The sequence below is a fragment of the Bombina bombina genome, chromosome 2 (genome assembly GCF_027579735.1).
Source record: "Bombina bombina isolate aBomBom1 chromosome 2, aBomBom1.pri, whole genome shotgun sequence".
In the NCBI taxonomy this organism is placed as follows: Eukaryota; Metazoa; Chordata; class Amphibia; order Anura; family Bombinatoridae; genus Bombina; species Bombina bombina.
Genome location: NC_069500.1, coordinates 489,005,625 through 489,024,610, shown reverse-complemented (window position 1 = coordinate 489,024,610; position 18,986 = coordinate 489,005,625). Strand labels below are relative to the sequence as shown.

The following is an 18,986-nucleotide window of genomic DNA, read 5'->3' as shown; positions in this document are numbered from 1 at the left end:
TTATCAGATATCAGATCCACACTGTGACAACACGTAGACAATATATAACAACGTTTACCTCAATTCATTAACATTTTATTATCTCACAGTATAATCATGAATTGAGTAGGTAGAACTTAGATATATGTAATTAGCTTAACTTAGGAAGACACAACCCCCTGTTAATAAAACACACTCATAAAACCTTATTAATACAGTTTGTGACGATTCAGTGATTGCACTAAACACCCACTGATATATTGTTAACATAATCCAATATTAAAATCAGTATTTTAGTGGTTGTATTACTATGGACTAAGTGGACTGATCTAAGAGGGGCAACACAGAAATACTCAAATATATGAATTAATGCTGATAATTATTCTAAGCCTCTAACAGGGGCATTTAGATCACCATTTACTTTCATTACAGACATAATCTTGGCTTCTAATAACCCAGTGTATACACATTAGGACCCTATTTTTTGCAGTTAACTATTGTGATTTGACTTCAAATCTTACCAGATTATTTACGTTATTAGTATATAGAGAGCAATATGTATTGAGATCACATTTATCTAGAACTTATACAGGCCTAATAAACTTATATTGTGATCTCTTTCACACTTACTACATGGTTAACAGATATCTGTGACGTTTTTAATTTGTATGTCATATAACCAAACAATTTTGTTTTTTTATTTTTTATGATTAATAAAAGTTATATTTTATAAATCCTGTCCTATAGTTAGGGCCTAGAGTTCTCTATATGCATACTTTTTGAGAATTGACACTCTCTTGTGCCATTTCTCTTGTGTGTTTTTATTAATGATTTATGCATGAGCATCATTTTCTCTTTTCATTGTTGGGGAAATCAATATTAATTTATCCCTCTATTAGCAATAAATTCTCAGAAGAAAAGCCAGAGTAGTGCCATTGTTCTAGGGTTGTAGTCTATCTGAATCATGAACGTTTAATTTTGACTAGACTGTCCCTTTAAGTTAATGACATTGAGAACAAACTGGTACTTTATGATTTGAAACAACAGAGAAATTAACCACATAAAAACATTTTGCCATCTATTTCACACTTGTCAAGTTAATAATTATTATTAGCTTAGAGACACAAAGGTATGCGTGTCCTGGCAACAACAACAAAGTGAGTCTAGTATGTGTTGCCTGGTGATCTTTATTACTTTAATTATTCGATAGCTGTAAGGATATGAAAGCTCTTATCTTAAATTCGGGACCCCCACTTTCTAATGTGGTGCCTTGTGATATATTTATATATTAATTATGTTAAACGTTGATGAAGGCCTTTTAGAGTTGCTTGAAGTCACAATGTTGTATAAATGTTGTAAGGTATGTCGCTGTTATGACAGGCAGCTGGATTGATACAAGACTGCTTACTAGAATGAGTGGGGTTACTGCTTTCAAATAAGGACTGCATATCCCCCTATGCTTTATGGGGAAAAGAAGTAATCTCTCCCAGGTTGTCTATATCCTTATGGCTATATCAGATGATAGGTGTTGCCACAGCGATCCCTCATAGCCACATGAGCAAGTAAACCTTAATTTGAAGGGGCCTCTTCTCTATCTCATTGAAAAAGGGAAATGGCAACTCCAGACGATCGTTTCGGCCTCCCTTGGGCCTCGTCAGTGTTCCTGTTAGAGTGCTTCTCTTTCTGTATGCATTTGTATTGTGACCCTGGGGATGTCTCGCTAATGGTGATGGTGGGTGGGAAGCAGACGTGGACTCCCTGCCCAATATGCTTAAAAGGATATGGCTACACCTCACTGATGAGGCCCACAGAAGGCCGAAATAATCATCTGGGGTTGCCATGCTCCTTGTTCAGAGGAGGATTGCCAGGTATTTTGGGGCTGGACTGACCTTACTAGGTAGGATCAGACTGATATACTTCAGGAAAGTTCTCTGTGAAAAGCACAATTGGGCTAAAAGAGGCTGCTCCTTGGTGGTAACTCGCCATAGAACAAGCTACTGAGCTGTTTGTTCCTGGTAAAGTGCTTCTCTTTCTGTATGCAACAATTAGACCTAGACATCCAAGCACGCTCTTTAGGACAAACTGAAATGTGCAGTTGAAGACAACACATCCTGGTAACCTCTCCATGGCTGTAAGAAGGTTCTGTTAGTGGGCCAGACATAGGGGTTCCTAAGTCCGTGACAAACAAGTGCTTTTCTTTAAGACCAATAGCAGCCCTTCAGGCCATTCCATGAATAGTGACTTTAAAAGGACATTAATAACCTCAAGATATTGATTATATAAATTGTTTAATTACATGTAGTAAAACATTGCAATATATTTTAATTTTTTGTTCTCCTTTTCTGTAATTTAATTCTTAATATTGTGGGCTTTCCAATTCATGTTAAAATGGAAGTGCAGACACGGCTGTATTCCACACAGCCATTGGTTGCACACTCTTAGTAATCCATTTATAACCATTCCTAATTGGCCTTAGCAGAAAAGGTAACCTAAGTTACAATATGGCGGCACCCACTGCTTTATGGACATTAACAATTGTTCAGTGTTTAACCCCTTAATGACCGAGGACGTACGCCATACGTCCTCAGAAAAAATACAGTTAACGACTGAGGACGTATGGCGTACGTCCTCGGTTTGGAAAGCAGCTGGAAGCGATCCTGATCGCTTCCAGCTGCTTTCCCGTTATTGCAGGATGCCTCGATATCGAGGCATCCTGCAATAACAATTTGTACCCCTCCGGTGCAGAGAGAGCCACTCTGTGGCCCTCTCTACACCGGACATCGATGGCCGCATTCGTTGGTGGTTGGGAGCTGCAGTGGGAGGCGGGTGGGCGGCCATCGATGGGTTCTGAGACACAGAGGGGGGCGGGACAGTCGGGCGTGCACGGGGAGGGAGCGGGTGGGAACCGCTACACTACAGAAATGATCAAGTATAAGTGGGAGGAAGGGGGGGAAGAAATGCCCCAAAAAAGTAATCCAAGGGATCTGGGAGGGGGTGTGGGTTGGTCTTGGGCTACACTACAGCTACACTGCAGAAAAAAATAAAAAAGAGACTATATATTGTAAACTGGGTACTGGCAGACAGCTGCCAGTACCCAAGATGGCTGCCAAGAAGTTAGAGGGGGAGGTTAGAGAGCTGTTGGGGGGGATCCTACACAGCAGCATATGTAAATATGCAAAGGGGAAACAAAAAATTAAAAAAGGATGCCTTTTATTTTAGTACTGGCAGACTTTCTTCCAGTACTTAAGATGGTGGGGACAATTGTGGGGTGGGGGAGGTAAGAGAGCTGTTTGGGAGGGATCAGGGGGGGATGATGTGTCAGGTGGGAGGCTGATCTCTACACTAAAGCTAAAATTAACCCTATAAGCCACTTAATTAACCCCTTCACTGCTAGCCATAATACACATGTGATGCGCAGCAGCATTTAGCGGCCTTCTAAATACCAAAAAGCAACGCCAAAGCCATATATGTCTGCTATTTCTGAACAAAGGGGATCCCAGAGAAACATTTACAACCATTTGTGCCATAATTACACAAACTGTTTGTAAATTATTTCAGTGAGAAACCTAAAATTTGGAAAAATTTAACTTTTTTTTTATTTTATTTTATCGCATTTGGCGGTGAAATGGTGGTATGAAATATACCAAAATGGGCCTAGATCAATACTTTGGGTTGTCTACTACATTACACTAAAGCTAAAATTACCCCAAAAAGCTCCCTACATGCTCCCTAATTAACCCCTTCACTGCTGGGCATAATACACGTGTGGTGCGCAATGGCATTTTGCGGCCTTCTAATTACTAAAAAGCAACTCCAAAGCCATATATGTCTGCTTTTTATGAACAAAGGGGATCCCAGAATTTTTTTTACAACCATTTATGCCATAATTGCACAAGCTGTTTGTAAATATTTTCAGTGAGAAACCTAAAGTTTGTAAAAAAAAAAAAATGTGAAAAAGTGAACTTTTTTTTTTTATTTGATCGCATTTGGCGGTGAAATGGTGGCATGAAATATACCAAAATTGGCCTAGATCAATACTTTGGGATGTCTTCTAAAAAAAAATATACATGTCATGGGATATTCAGGGATTCCTGAAAGATATCAGTGTTCCAATGTAACTAGCGCTAATTTTTAAAAAAAATGTGGTTTTGGAAAAGTGCTACTTGTATTTATGGCCCTATAACTTGCAAAAAAAGCAAAGAACATGTAAACATTGGGTATTTCTAAACTCTGGACAAAATTTAGAAACTATTTAGCATGGGTGTTTTTTAGTGGTTGTAGATATGTAACAGATTTTGGGGGTCAAAGTTAGAAAAAGTGAGTTTTTTTTCCATTTTTTCCTCATATTTTATAAAAAAAAATTATAGTAAATTATAAGATATGATGAAAATAATGGTATGTTTATAAAGTCCATTTAATGGCGAGAAAAACGGTATATAATATGTGTGGGTACAGTAAACGAGTAAGAGGAAATTACAGCTAAACACAAACGCAGCAAAAATGTAAAAATAACCTTGGTCCCAAACGGACAGAAAATGGAAAAGTGCTGTTGTCATTAAGGGGTTAAACAACTAATAACTCTAAGAGATGATTCACCTAATGCCTAACTGTAAGTACCTACTCCTTTTGTGAACCGTATGTCTATAGCTACAGACAGGGTCCGGCACTATATTGTCGTGTTCAGGCATTATATTTTAACATTTGCGGTATGGAATAGCTTTATGTAATGTTATTACGATGTCTTATTGACGGGGGCGTGTCTTACAGGGATGACATCATTCACAGCTGAGCCTATCAATAGTAACGGATGAACCTATCTCTTGAGCGTACTGAGGAGGTGTGTGGCTCAAACACCTATCAGGATCAAGTATGACGTGGGGATGGCACTGTTTATTTCTTTGCATTTTGTGGTGATCGGACCACTGTCTGTAGCTATAGACATGCGTTTCACGAAAGAAGTAGGTACTTACAGTTAGGCATTAGGTGAATCACCTCTTAGTGTGCGTATTTAGTGACTTGATATATAGGTTTGTTAAAACACAGGGGTATTAAGAAAGGGGAGAGGCGTCCCCACGCCTGACCTATTGGAATATGAGAGGTGTGGTTTCTAGCTAGGGTGCCGATGTAAACATATTGTGGCAATTTGAACCCATGGTTGGGATAAGGTTGATTGCGGTATGCAATCTCTTTAATGGAGGTGGTGATAATGTATGATTTGAGGAGAGTTCAGAATACGATGTGCAGATTAACTATGTTGATTGTAAACTTTGGCACGGTTGACTGAGTTGTTTTGACAGAGCTGAAGAGCCTATCAGCAGTTAGGGGCGTTTTTCATTTTGGGAGAATCCATTTTGCGCATCTATTTGGAGGTGTGAATCTCAGATATATTTTGTAACCTGCAATAAAGTTTTCTCTGCAATATAATTTGCGTGATCAGTGCTCAATTGATAATATAATACAAATACACTTTTATACATTTATAATTACACTGTAATTTGCTGAATTTTGCACTATTTATCCATTCCTTATTTTGGTTTGGTCTGACTTTTGCACATGGCCACTTGTGATTGGTGGCAACACAGGGGCGGGTCTTGTGGGCCTATTTAAGTTTGATTTTTGTACTGTTTGTTTGTCAGAAGAAGGGACAGTTTTGGTCCAGAAACGTTACTACAATAAATCTTTGTTTTTGATGTCAAAAGTCCAGAGAGTGCTTGAAATCATTTGCCTACTATATATATATATATATATATATATATATATATGTATATGTATATGTATATGTATATGTGTATGTGCGTCAATATATATATTTATTTATTTTTTTAAATTAATTTTTTATGCTTGTGTGTATGTGTACATATGTTGGCTTGTATGTGCATTTGTGTATATGTATAATTATTATTGATTATATGTATGATTGTATGTCTGTGGATATATGTCACTGTGTACCCATGTATGATTGCAACTGTGTGTATGTGTATAAGTATAAATATGTGTGTGTGTGTGTGTGTGTGTGTGTGTGTGTATACACATGATTATATGTATCTGAGCATTATATTATGTTAATAGGTATGCTTTTATGTTTGTGCATGTGTGTATATGTATAATTGTGTGTGCTAAAATGTATGATTGTATGTAGGTGAGTGTATGTGTATATATTTAGGCATGTTTGTGCGTGTATGTAGATATGTGTATAGCTATACTTGTTTGTTTGTGTGTATATCTATCATTGTATTTATGAAAGTGTGTGTCTGTGTTTTGAACAATCATTTTATATATTTTTATTTTTAAATGCAAGTCAATATGTATAGACTTTTTTATTGGCATATGAATGCTTGTATTTAACTTTTTATTTGTGTATTTGTACAATTGTATTTTTTTTTGTATGTGTATTGAATTGTGTGTATATGTATACCTTTGTCTGTTAGTTTAAGTAATATAGTGTTTATGTATAAACATTTATGCTTGTATGGGTGTGGTATGTGCATGTGTTTTTATATTTATAATTGTTATATATTATATGTATTATTGTACATATGTGGATATTTGTGTGTGTGTATATATGTGTGTATGTGTATATATATATATATATATATATATATATATATATATATACACACTTATATGTATTTGTATGCCCATGTGTGTGTATATTTATACTTGTAATTGATTATATTTATTAATGTACATATGTGAAAATATGTGAACGTGTACAGATATATGCTTGGATGTGTGTTTGTACATGCATGATATGTATCTTAGTATTGTTATTTTTCTTTCTAGATGTGGTTTTATATGTGTTTATATGTGCGTGTGGGTATACGTATACTTGTCTTTTCTTATATGTATATTTATATGTATAGATAGTAGTAGTAGTAGATGGCGCTGGTCTATTGAATGATTTTCTCTAGTAAGTGAAGAGAAAAAAAAGGCTTGATGCATATATTGAAGCCAATTAATATGGGTGCAGTATACTCACTCTATAAGATGAATCTTTACAGCTGAAAGGGAACGTAGCGTCAGATGGCAAGAGTCCACAGGTTCCTGGAGTCAAATACTGAATTTTCAGGTTTATCCAAAAGTGGACTATAAATGAATAGAGACCCAAATGACAAAAGTATCCAGTGTATAATTGAAAAAATGTAGTAACTTACTCCATAAATAAGGAGATTCCAGCTCAGCACAGCAAAACAAGATCTTGACAATCTTTCAACAAAGGATCAAAGGTTTTATTTGCTCAACGCGTTTCAACGTATTACACGTCTTTATCAAGAGCATACATTAAAACAAGTAAAACCAAGTAACACTCAATACTTGGTTTTACTTACCTGTTTTACTTGTTTTAATGTATGCTCTTGATAAAGACGTGTAATACGTTGAAACGCGTTGAGAAAATTAAACCTTTTATCCTTTGTTGAAAGATTGTCAAGATCTTGTTTTGCTGAGCTGGAATCTCCTTATTTATGGAGTAAGTTACTACATTTTTTCAATTATACACTGGATACTTTTGTCATTTGGGTCTCTATTCATTTATAGTCCACTTTTGGATAAACCTGAAAATTCAGTATTTGACTCCAGGAACCTGTGAACTCTTGCCATCTGACGCTACGTTCCCTTTCAGCTGTAAAGATTCATCTTATGGAGTGAGTATACTGCACCCATATTAATTGGCTTCAATATATGCATAAAGCCTTTTTTTCTCTTCACTTACTAGAGAAAATCATTCAATAGACCAGCGCCATCTACTACTACTATCTATCTATACACAGTCACAAGGGAGAGACTGCAAGAAGGCTGCGGTCTGACCTAAAGGAGAGTATCAGTTCTTAGTTCATTTGTACAGAATATTGTGTGTTTTTTTCCATCTTGCACCTCTGTATATTGTTTTCCTTTTTATATTTATATGTATGCATGTGTGTGTATATTTTATGCATGTATCTGGGTGTATGTCAATCAGTTTATGTCTATACTTGTGTGTATGTGTAATGATCAACTCATGTGTGTATGTGCATGTCAATATGTCTACCAGTCTTTAATTGTATATGCATGCTTGTATGTATCTTAGTATTTGTGTATGTTTACACAGGTATGCTTGTATGTGACTGTGTTTATAAGTATAATTGTGTGTGCTTATATGTATGCTTGTATCTATGTGAGTGTGTGTATGTGTATATTTGTGTGTGTATGTGTATATTTTTAGGCATGAATGTGGGTGTATGTCAATCTGTATATGTCTATACTTGTGTGTGTGTGTGTGTGTGTGTGTGTATGTATGTATGATTGCATTTATGTGAGTGTGTGAGTATGTGTACTGATCAACTCATGTATGTGCATGTCAATATGTCTACCAATATTTGATTTTATATCCATGATTGTTTGTATCTTAGTATTTGTGTATGTGTACACAGGTATGCTTGTATGTGTAAGTGAATGTGGGTATAAGTATACTTGTGTGTGTGTGCTTATATGTATGCTTGTATGTATGTATGTGAGTGTGTGTGTATATTTCTCTTGTAAGATGTATCAAGTCCACGGATTCATCCTTTACTTGTGGGATATTCTCCTTCCCAACAGGAAGTGGCAAAGAGAGCACACAGCAGAGCTGTCCATATAGCTCCACCCCCCTAGTCATTCTCTTTGCCGGCTCTAAGCAATCGGAAGGGTAAAGTGAATGTGGTAGAAAAATTGTAGTTTTTGTTATTTTAAATGGTACCGGTGTGTACTATTTACTCTCTAGCAGAAAGGAGATGAAGATTTCTGCAGGGAGGAAGATGATTTTAGCATGTTGTAACTAAAATCCACTGCTGTTCCCACACAGGACTGAGGAGTGCAAGAAAACTTCAGTTGGGGGGAACGGTTTGCAGGTTAGGCTGCAATAAGGTATGTTCAGTCTTTTTTCTTCTAGACAAGACTGTGATAATGCTAGTGAAGACTGATAATATCCCCATGAGGGAAGGGTAAGCTGTATTCAGAGACTATGTATGGAATTTCAAGCTTACATAACAGGGCTAGGTTATGCTGGTTGACACTACTTTCAAGGCAAACGTTTTTTTTTATTGAAAATATCGTTTTTTTGACACTTTGAAGGTTCCTTTGGGTTTGGAGTGTTTCTTTAGGCCTCACAAGCTCCGTAGTGAGGTGGGAGGGGCCTAATTTTGCGCCTCTGTTGCGCAGTTATATTTGACTAGAAGTTCAGGCTGTTTCACATGGAGGGTCCTGCTACAGTTTGAGGGCCTATAAGAAGCTTTTTCCCCCACAAATCTGGTTCCTAAGGGAAGGTAGGGCCACAGCAGAGCTGTGGCAAGGTGCTGAACGTTTTTTAACCGTTTTTTTGGCTTACTGTCGATCCGGTTTGGGCATTAAGGGGTTAATCGTTTTTATTGCTAGGGGTGCAATCTTACTAATGCTTTAGGTACATACTGTAAAAATTTCGAAAAATTTGCTGCATTTTTTCACTATTTTCCAAAATTGTGTGCCTTTTTTATCTCAAAGGCACAGTAACATTTTTTTCAAAGTGTGTTTTTACTTGATTAAAGTGATTTCCAAGCCTGCTTGTTTTACTACTAGTCTGTTAAACATGTCTGACACCAAGGAAAATCCTTGTTCAATGTGTTTAGAAGCCATGGTGGAACCCCCTCTCAGAATGTGTCCCACTTGTACTGATATTTCTATACACTTTAAAGATCATATTGTTACACTTAAAAATGTGGCCCAAGATGATTCTCAGACAGAAGGTAACGAGGTTAGCCCTCTCCCCAAGTGTCACAACCATTTACGCCCGCTCAAACGACGCCTAGCACCTCTAGTGCGTCTAACTCTTTTACCTTGAAAGATTTGGCGGCAGTTATGAATAATACCCTCTCAGAGTTCTTATCTAAACTGCCCGTGTTACCTGCAAAGCGTGATAGTTCTGTTTTAAGAACAGATAATGAGCATTCTGACGCTTTAGTAGCCGTATCCGATATACCCTCACAACGCTCTGAAGTTGGGGTGAGGGATGTGCTGTCTGAGGGAGAAATTTCCGATTCAGGAAAGGTTTCTCCTCAGACAGATTCAGATATATTGGCTTTTAAATTTAAACTAGAACACCTCCGTTTATTGCTCAGGGAGGTATTAGTTACTCTGGATGACTGCGACCCAATGGTGGTTCCAGAGAAATTGTGTAAAATGGACAAGTATCTGGAAGTTCCTGTTTACACTGATGTGTTTCCGGTCCCTAAGAGGATTGCGGATATCGTTACTAGGGAGTGGGATAGACCAGGTATTCCCTTCGTTCCCCCTCCTGTTTTTAAGAAAATGTTCCCCATATCTGACCCCATGCAGGACTCGTGGCAGACGGTCCCTAAGGTGGAGGGGGCTGTTTCTTCACTTGCCAAACGCACAACCATACCAATTAAAGACAGTTGTGCTTTCAAAGACCTTATGGATAAAAAATTAGAGGGTTTACTTAAGAAAATTTTGTTCAACAAGGTTTTCTTCTCCAACCTATTGCGTGCATTGTTCCTGTAACTACTGCAGCTGCTTTCTGGTTCAAGGAGCTGGAAGATGCGCTCCAGACGGAGACCTCATATGAGGACATTATGGACAGAATTAAGGCTCTTAAGCTGGCTAATTCTTTTATCACAGATGCCGCTTTCCAACTAGCTAAGTTAGCGGCAAAGAACTCAGGTTTCGCCATTTTAGCACGCAGGGCGCTATGGCTAAAGTCCTGGTCGGCCGATGTGTTGTCAAAATCCAAACTCTTGAACATCCCTTTCAAAGGAAAGACCTTCTTCGGGCCTGAATTGAAAGAGATTATTGCAGAAATCACTGGGGGAAAAGGCCATGCTCTCCCTCAGGACAAGTCCTTCAAGACAAAGAACAAACAAAATAATTTTCGTTCCTTTCGGAATTTCAGGAGCGGTCTCGCTTCATCATCCCCTGCTGTAAAGCAAGAGGGTAACGCTTCCCAACCCAGGTCAGCCTGGAAACCTTACCAGGGCTGGAACAAGGGTAAACAGGCCAAGAAGCCTGCAGCTGCCTCTAAGACAGAATGAAGGGGTAGCCCAGGATCCGGGACCGGATCTAGTAGGGGGCAGACTCTCTGTCTTCGCTCAGGCCTGGGCAAGAGATGTACTCGATCCCTGGGCCTTAGAGATTGTATCCCAGGGATATCTTCTAGAATTCAAGGACTCCCCTCCAAGGGGAAGGTTCCACATTTCTCGTCTGTCTACAGACATGACAAAGAAAGAGGCGTTCTTATGCTGTGTAGAAGACCTACATACAATGGGAGTGATCCACCTAGTTCCAATTGCGGAACAAGGGCTGGGTTTTTACTCAAACCTGTTTGTGGTTCCCAAGAAAGAAGGAACTTTCAGACCAATCCTGGATCTCAAAATTCTAAACAAATTCCTCAGAGTCCCATCATTCAAGATGGAGACCATTCGGACAATCTTACCAATGATCCAGGAGGGTCAATATATGACCACCGTGGATTTAAAGGATGCGTATCTGCACATTCCTATCCACAAAGGTCATCACCAGTTTCTCGGGTTCGCCTTTCTGGACAAGCATTACCAGTTTGTGGCTCTTCCTTTCGTGTTGGCCACTGCTCCCAGAATTTTCACAAAGGTGCTAGGGTCCCTCCTGGCGGTGCTAAGACCGCGGGGCATAGCAGTGGCGCCTTATCTAGACGACATCTTAATTCAGGTGTCGACTTTGCAAAGAGCCAAGTCTCACACGGAAATTGTATTGGCCTTTCTGAGGTCTCATGGGTGGAAGGTGAACATCAAAAAGAGTTCTCTCTCCCCCCTCACAAGAGTTTCCTTCCTACTCGGTAGAAATGAAAATATTTCTGACGGAGGTCAGAAAGTTAAAACTCTTAACCACTTGCCGAGCCCTTCATTCCATTCCTCGGCCATCTGTAGCTCAGTGCATGGAGACAATCGGATTATTGGTAGCGGCAATGGACATAGTCCCTTTTGCACGGATACACCTCAGACCACTGCAACTATGCATGCTCAAACAGTGGAATGGGGATTATGCAGATTTGTCTCCTCAAATACAGCTGGACCAAGGGACCAGAGATTCTCTTCTCTGGTGGTTGTCTCAGGATCACCTGTCTCAGGGAATGTGTTTCCGCAGACCAGAGTGGATCATCGTAACGACCGACGCCAGTCTGTTGGGCTGGGGTGCGGTCTGGGACTCCATGAAAGCTCAGGGCTTATGGTCTCGGGAAGAAACTCTTCTCCCGATAAACATTCTGGAACTGAGGGCGATATTCAACGCGCTTCAGGCATGGCCTCAGCTAGCCACGGCCAAATTCATCAGATTTCAGTCGGACAACATCACGACTGTAGCTTACGTCAATCATCAAGGAGGAACAAGGAGTTCCCTAGCAATGACGGAAGTAACCAAAATAATCAGGTGGGCGGAGGATCACTCCTGCCATCTCTCAGCAATTCACATCCCAGGAGTAGACAACTGGGAGGCGGATTTTCTAAGTCGTCAGACTTTTCACCCGGGGGAGTGGGAACTCCACCCGGAGGTATTTGCCCAGCTGACTCAGCTATGGGGCACTCCAGAATTGGATCTGATGGCGTCCCGTCAGAACACCAAACTTCCTCTTTACGGTTCCAGGTCCCGGGATCCCCAGGTGGTGCTGATAGATGCTCTAGCAGCGCCTTGGTCCTTCAATCTGGCCTATGTTTTTCCACCGTTTCCTCTCCTCCCTCGTCTGGTTGCCAGAATCAAGCAGGAGAGGGCTTCGGTGATTCTGATAGCGCCTGCGTGGCCACGCAGGACCTGTTATGCAGACCTAGTGGACATATCATCTGTTCCACCATGGACATTACCAATGAGGCAGGACCTTCTAATACAAGGTCCTTTCAAGCATCCAAATCTAATTTCTCTGCGTCTGACTGCTTGCAAATTGAACGCCTAATTCTATTAAAGCGTGGTTTCTCTGAGTCGGTTATTGATACCCTGATTCAGGCTAGAAAGCCTGTCACCAGGAAAATCTGCCATAAGATTTGGCGAAAATATCTTTTTTGGTTTGAATCCAAGGGTTACTCATGGAGTAAGATTAGGATTCCCAGGATATTGTCCTTTCTCCAAGAAGGATTGGAGAAAGGATTATCAGCTAGTTCCTTAAAAGGACAGATATCTGCTTTGTCTATTCTTTTACACAAACGTCTGGCAGAGGTACCAGACGTTCAAGCGTTTACTCAGGCTTTAGTCAGAATCAAGCCTGTTTATAGACCTGTGGCTCCGCCATGGAGTCTGAATTTAGTTCTTTCAGTTCTGCAAGGGGTTCCGTTTGAACCTTTACATTCCATAGACATTAAGCTTTTATCTTGGAAAGTTTTGTTTTTGGTAGCTCGAAGAGTTTCAGAGTTATCTGCTTTACAGTGTGATTCACCTTACCTGGTTTTCCATGCTGATAAGGTAGTTTTGCATACCAAACCTGGTTTTCTTCCTAAGGTTGTGTCTAATAAGAATATTAACCAGGAAATTGTTGTTCCTTCTCTGTGTCCTAATCCTTCTTCAAAGAAGGAACGTCTGTTACACAATCTTGATGTGGTTCGTGCTTTAAAGTTCTATTTACAAGCAACTAAGGATTTCAGACAAACATCTTCATTGTTTGTTATCTATTCTGGTAAGAGGAGAGGTCAGAAGGCGACTGCTACCTCCCTTTCCTTTTTGCTGAAAAGCATCATCAGTTTGGCCTATGAGACTGCTGGCCAGCAGCCTCCCGAAACAATTACTGCTCATTCTACCAGAGCAGTGGCTTCCACATGGGCTTTTAAAAATGAGGCTTCTGTTGAACAGATTTGTAAGGCAGCGACTTGGTCTTCGCTGCATACTTTTTCCAAATTTTACAAATTCAATACTTTTGCTTCTTCGGGGGCTATTTTTGGGAGAAAGGTTTTACAAGCAGTGGTGCCTTCCGTTTAAGGTACCTGTCTTGTTCCCTCCCTTCATCCGTGTCCTAAAGCTTTGGTATTGGTATCCCACAAGTAAAGGATGAATCCGTGGACTCGATACAACTTACAAGAGAAAACAGAATTTATGCTTACCTGATAAATTACTTTCTCTTGTGATGTATCGAGTCACTTGCCACTTCCTGTTGGGAAGGAGAATATCCCAAAAGTAAAGGATGAATCCGTGGACTCGATACATCACAAGAGAAAGTAATTTATCAGGTAAGCATAAATTCTGTTTTTTAGGCATGAATGTGGGTGTATGTAAATCTGAGTATGTCTATACTTGTGTGTGTGTGTACGTATGATTGGATTTCTGTGAGTGTGTACTGAACAAGTTAAAAGGGGGATTGGATAGGGCTTATTAGGAATCCTGGTTACAATGTTCAAAAGAAATTTCAAATATAAAGATAGCTGAATGTTGAACCGCTGCAAACATGCTCTTACGTACACGTTATTCAAACCACAGTCCCAAGGATAACAGGAGATATTCAAGCAACCTTACCAGGAAGCAGAGACCTTATGACTCAGACCTATCGGATCTCTTTCACCGAGCTTGTCGGCGTCTCTCACCCTCTATGGCAGGCAATCTCGGCTGTGTTCGCAGATGATGCAGATGACGTCACAAAACGGGGCTGGTCACTGAGGCTGTATGGAGCTGGAGCGGTATCCGAATCCTGCAGCTGTGATATCTGTCGTGCTGGAAACAAAGTCACTAGTATGGACAATTGAAAAGAAGAGTGAGGCAGCTTGTTCCAAAGTAAAACTCCAATTTATTGATATAGATTAAAACTTCAGGAGGAAACACATCGTGAGATGAGCGTAGCACCACCGGCTTACGCGTTTCGGCTGGATGCCGTAATCGTAGCCATAAGGTGCTACACTGTACACACAGCTTAAAAGGCAATTAACTCTTTGCTATTGGTTATAAGAAATCAAGAAACGCCCATACCACAGGTATCGCTATGGCCGTGTTAATGACACTTAACGAGACAGGAACACTGAATAACATAGTATCACAATTTGTGTATACAAACTTATATTCCAATACACAATTATATATTGTGAGATGCACAATATTAGAAAACCAAAAAATAAAAACCAAAAAGTAAGAGAATTGCTATATAAACATATCCAAAAATATACCTCTAATTCAGAAACAAAGTAACACATTGTCTCCCAAGCATTACAGATACTATCATCTATCAAGGATGAATATGTAGAAACAAATAAATATCTTTGTGTTTCGTATATAGAATGGGCAGTTCACGTACCATGTTTTATTAGAAAAAATGTGTACTATATCTATATTCAGCAAAATTACATCTCAGTAGCAAGTCGATACTAGCATATACTCAAACAATAAAATGTATGTCAAACCCAATATGAAGGATGTATATGTTAAATATCAATATTAGATAGCATGCCAAAAACATAATCGTAATAGATAGACATAGGAGAAAATGAGATAGAGACATTGTGAATACTCCTAAATAATGACAATTTGAAATAATGAAAAGATTATATAATAGAAAAAGGAGATAAATGCATATATATTATTCTATGCATTATCAACAATACAGTAAAAATATAATATATAAACACTAAATTATATACAATCTTTCCTATACATTTTAGACTATTACCAAAAATTAATGAGATCATATCTCAAATTTAAGCCTGATGGGATACGAGTCCCCAAACGAAAAATCCAAAACCTTTCCATTTTAGCCAAAAGGTGGTCAAGATCACCACCCTTGATGGGTGTTCTAACCTTCTCTATTGCACACCATTTAAGGGTATTTAGACTGCTGTTGTGGTGAATGGAAAAATGTTGTACAAGTGGAGTTGTGGATTTACCATTAGTAATGGTCGAGAAATGCTCCCTCATTCGAGAATTGATATCTTTACTGGTGAGACCCACATATTGAACCCTGCACTGAGTGCAAGTCAAGAGGTAGATCACACCAGTAGCAGTACAATTCAAGCATGATTTGATGTCAAAGACCTCCCCTGTGGCTTAAGATTTAAAATTAGTAGTAACTGTAACAAAGTCACAAGGTTTACATCTTCGGTGTCCACACTTGAACATACCCAAATGACGTAACCATGAGCTAGACATTTCTGTAGTTTGTCTCAATTGTGTAGGAGAAAGGATAGATGCGAGGGTGCAACATTTTCTATATGAACACATTATACCTTTAGACACAGTTGATTGTAACGCATCATCTGCTACTAAGATGGAAAAATGTTTTTTTCACAATATTACAGATGTCAGAATACTGAGCACTGCATTTAGTTATAAATTTATTGCCTTCAAATCTGTCCCTTCTAGCCTTATTTCTACCTTTTAAGGAGAGTTTCTCTTGATTCAATTTGGACACACTTTCTTGCCCTTGTAATATCTTTCAGGGGATATCCTCTTTCTTTGAGTCTGTGCTCCAAAAGGTTTGCCTCAACTTCAAAGTCAGATTGCTCACTACAATTTCTCCTGATTCTGGTATATTGTCCCTTCGCCACCGCAAATGAGATGATTCTAGGGTGACAACTGGAACCATGTAACAACATGTTCCCAGAAATGGGCTTTCTATATACCCCAGTACTAATTGTGCCATTCTTTCCCCCTGTGAGTAACACACATAAATAGTTTATCTTGTTGACATTATACTCGTATGTGAATTTTAGACCTAGTTGATTGTTATTTAAATATTCAACAAAATTGGGTATCAAATCGATGGGACCTGTCCATATCATCAACAAATCGTCTATGATCCGTTTATAAAAGTTTATGTTGGACCTGTAAATGTTTCTATCCCCAAAGATGTGCACCATCTCCCACCAACCTAAGTATAAGTTGGCATAGGAGGGGGCAAATTTACCCCCCATAGCCATGCCACATCTCTGGAGATAGAAACAATCCTCAAATCTAAAGAAATTATGAGTTAACAAAAATTTGGCAACCCTAACAATATATTCCTGAAAGCCAGTTGTATAATTGGTAGAGTTGTGCAAAAAGAATTCAATAGCTTTGATATCCTCTGAGTGGGGAATGGAGGAATATAGTTCAACAGCATCTATAGTAAGTGTGTACTGATCAACTCATGTATGTATGTGCATGTCAATATGTCTACCAATCTTTGATTATTTTTGCATGCTTGTATGTATATTAGTATTTGTATGTTTACACAGGTATGCTTGTATGTGTGTGTATGTGAATATGGGTATATGTATACTTGTGTGTGTGTGTGTGCTTATATATATATGCTTGTATGTATTGGAGTGTGTGTGTAATGTGCAGTCAGTTTGTAATCTTTGCAGTCTGCATAGGCAGTCAGCTTGGCAATGTCATTGACTTATTTATTTAGGTATGTCTTTAGCATTGAAGGTATATCTATACAATATTTTGTTAATAATAAAATATAAATTAAATTTGAAATATTTGATGTTACTTAATTTAAAATACAGTACCTATTCAAAAATAATAATACATAAAAACTACATAACCCAATTTAATTTTAAAAATTAGTAGATCGTTCGCAACAGTGCATAGGAGCTCATTACACTGACAATAATGAATGTGCTGCTATAATTGCATTTGCATTACATTTTTGTAATAAACAATCTTTATATTATGTAAACTGCTTATATTATAAAAAAAATAATTAATAATGTAAGGTTTTACAATTAAATAAATAATAGAATTTTTCATTTGGATTCTTTGATTAATATCGATTCCTATGTTTGACTAACAAATTGTCAAATTGTTTTTATAAATTCAATGTTTACAAATATATATTTTTTTTAAATATTACTTAATCCATAAAAACAACGAAAACAAAAAAAATAATTCAATTTTACCTGTTAAATGAGGTCTATTTCAACACACAAACTCAATGCAGCAAGTTTGGAATTAAATTAATAATAACATTCAAAACAATAGCTTACTGATTGAGTTTGTGGGTTGAAACGAGACATCCAAATAATAGTCATAAATTATAAGTAGCGATAACAATTTGTAAGTCCATTAGCAGGGTTTGCTCGTAAACAAGCCATATCCTGTCTGTGATGGAATACCTATTTAATCAATATTATTTTTGAATTGCGCATGCGTTATGCCAGTAGATGCATTAGGTTCCATTTGGATTCAAAGCGGCAATATGCGCATGCGTGAAATGCCGGAATGAATTGCACATGCGCCGGGTGACGAAACGATGCGTTAATTATATGCACGATAATGCATTGCGATTGGACACACTATTTTGTAATGAAGGCACAGTAAAAGGGGGTTTGGCTTGGATGACGTTGTTTCAAGAAAATAATATATTGTTTTATTACGGAAAAAACGCTTGTTTACAATTCAAAATAGGTACATTTTAATTCTTAAGTTTTTTTTTAGTTGATTTGGTTAATTTAATTCGTGAGTGAAAAAAGTAAAGTTTTGGAAACCTTTTATGCTTACTTGAATGACCTTGGCAATAATTAATGCATAGCTAGTTGGATATTGAGGGTAATGTGAATCTGTTTAAGCTCTTAAAACAGAGATCAGCCTGTATGATATATTGTAACAAGATTTTATCTCCATTGGATTATGGTGGAACTAATTAGTATAATTTGCATTTCACACAAAATCTGTGTAAAGATTCTAAGAGAAAATATGAAATAGAATTTGTTAATATACATTGCAGGTTCTAGAGGAAGTGAGCCAAGATTTTGAGAGATTTGGACACCAGCTGGTAGAGGAGATTGATTCACTGGGACGCGAGTGTGAGCTGAACCCCCCACAACTTCAGCATTATGATGCCTGGGGCAACAGGGGGGATCAGATTATTACCACTCCAGCATGGAAAAAGATGAAGGATATTTCTGCCAAGGAAGGACTGATTGCTGAAGCTTATGAAAGGAGATACTCCAGCTGGAGGTAAATAAAATAAAAACATCTCTAGCTGCTTGAAGCTTGACAGTCTAGTAGAAAGGAAGTAATATTGCTACTAGTTGACAATATTTTAAACGGACATGAAAATTAAAATGTCATGATTGTAATAGAAC

At 38.3% G+C, this 18,986-nt stretch overlaps 1 protein-coding gene across 1 annotated transcript in view; it reads left to right on the top strand.

Annotated features, from left to right (window-relative positions):
- Positions 1-18,986, top strand: part of LOC128649118 (acyl-CoA dehydrogenase family member 11-like) — a 385,838-nt gene that overhangs the window by 25,422 nt on the left and 341,430 nt on the right. Inside the window, 1 exon segment of the mRNA XM_053702199.1 lies at positions 18,626-18,858. Coding sequence (XP_053558174.1) covers positions 18,626-18,858 — 233 coding nt within the window.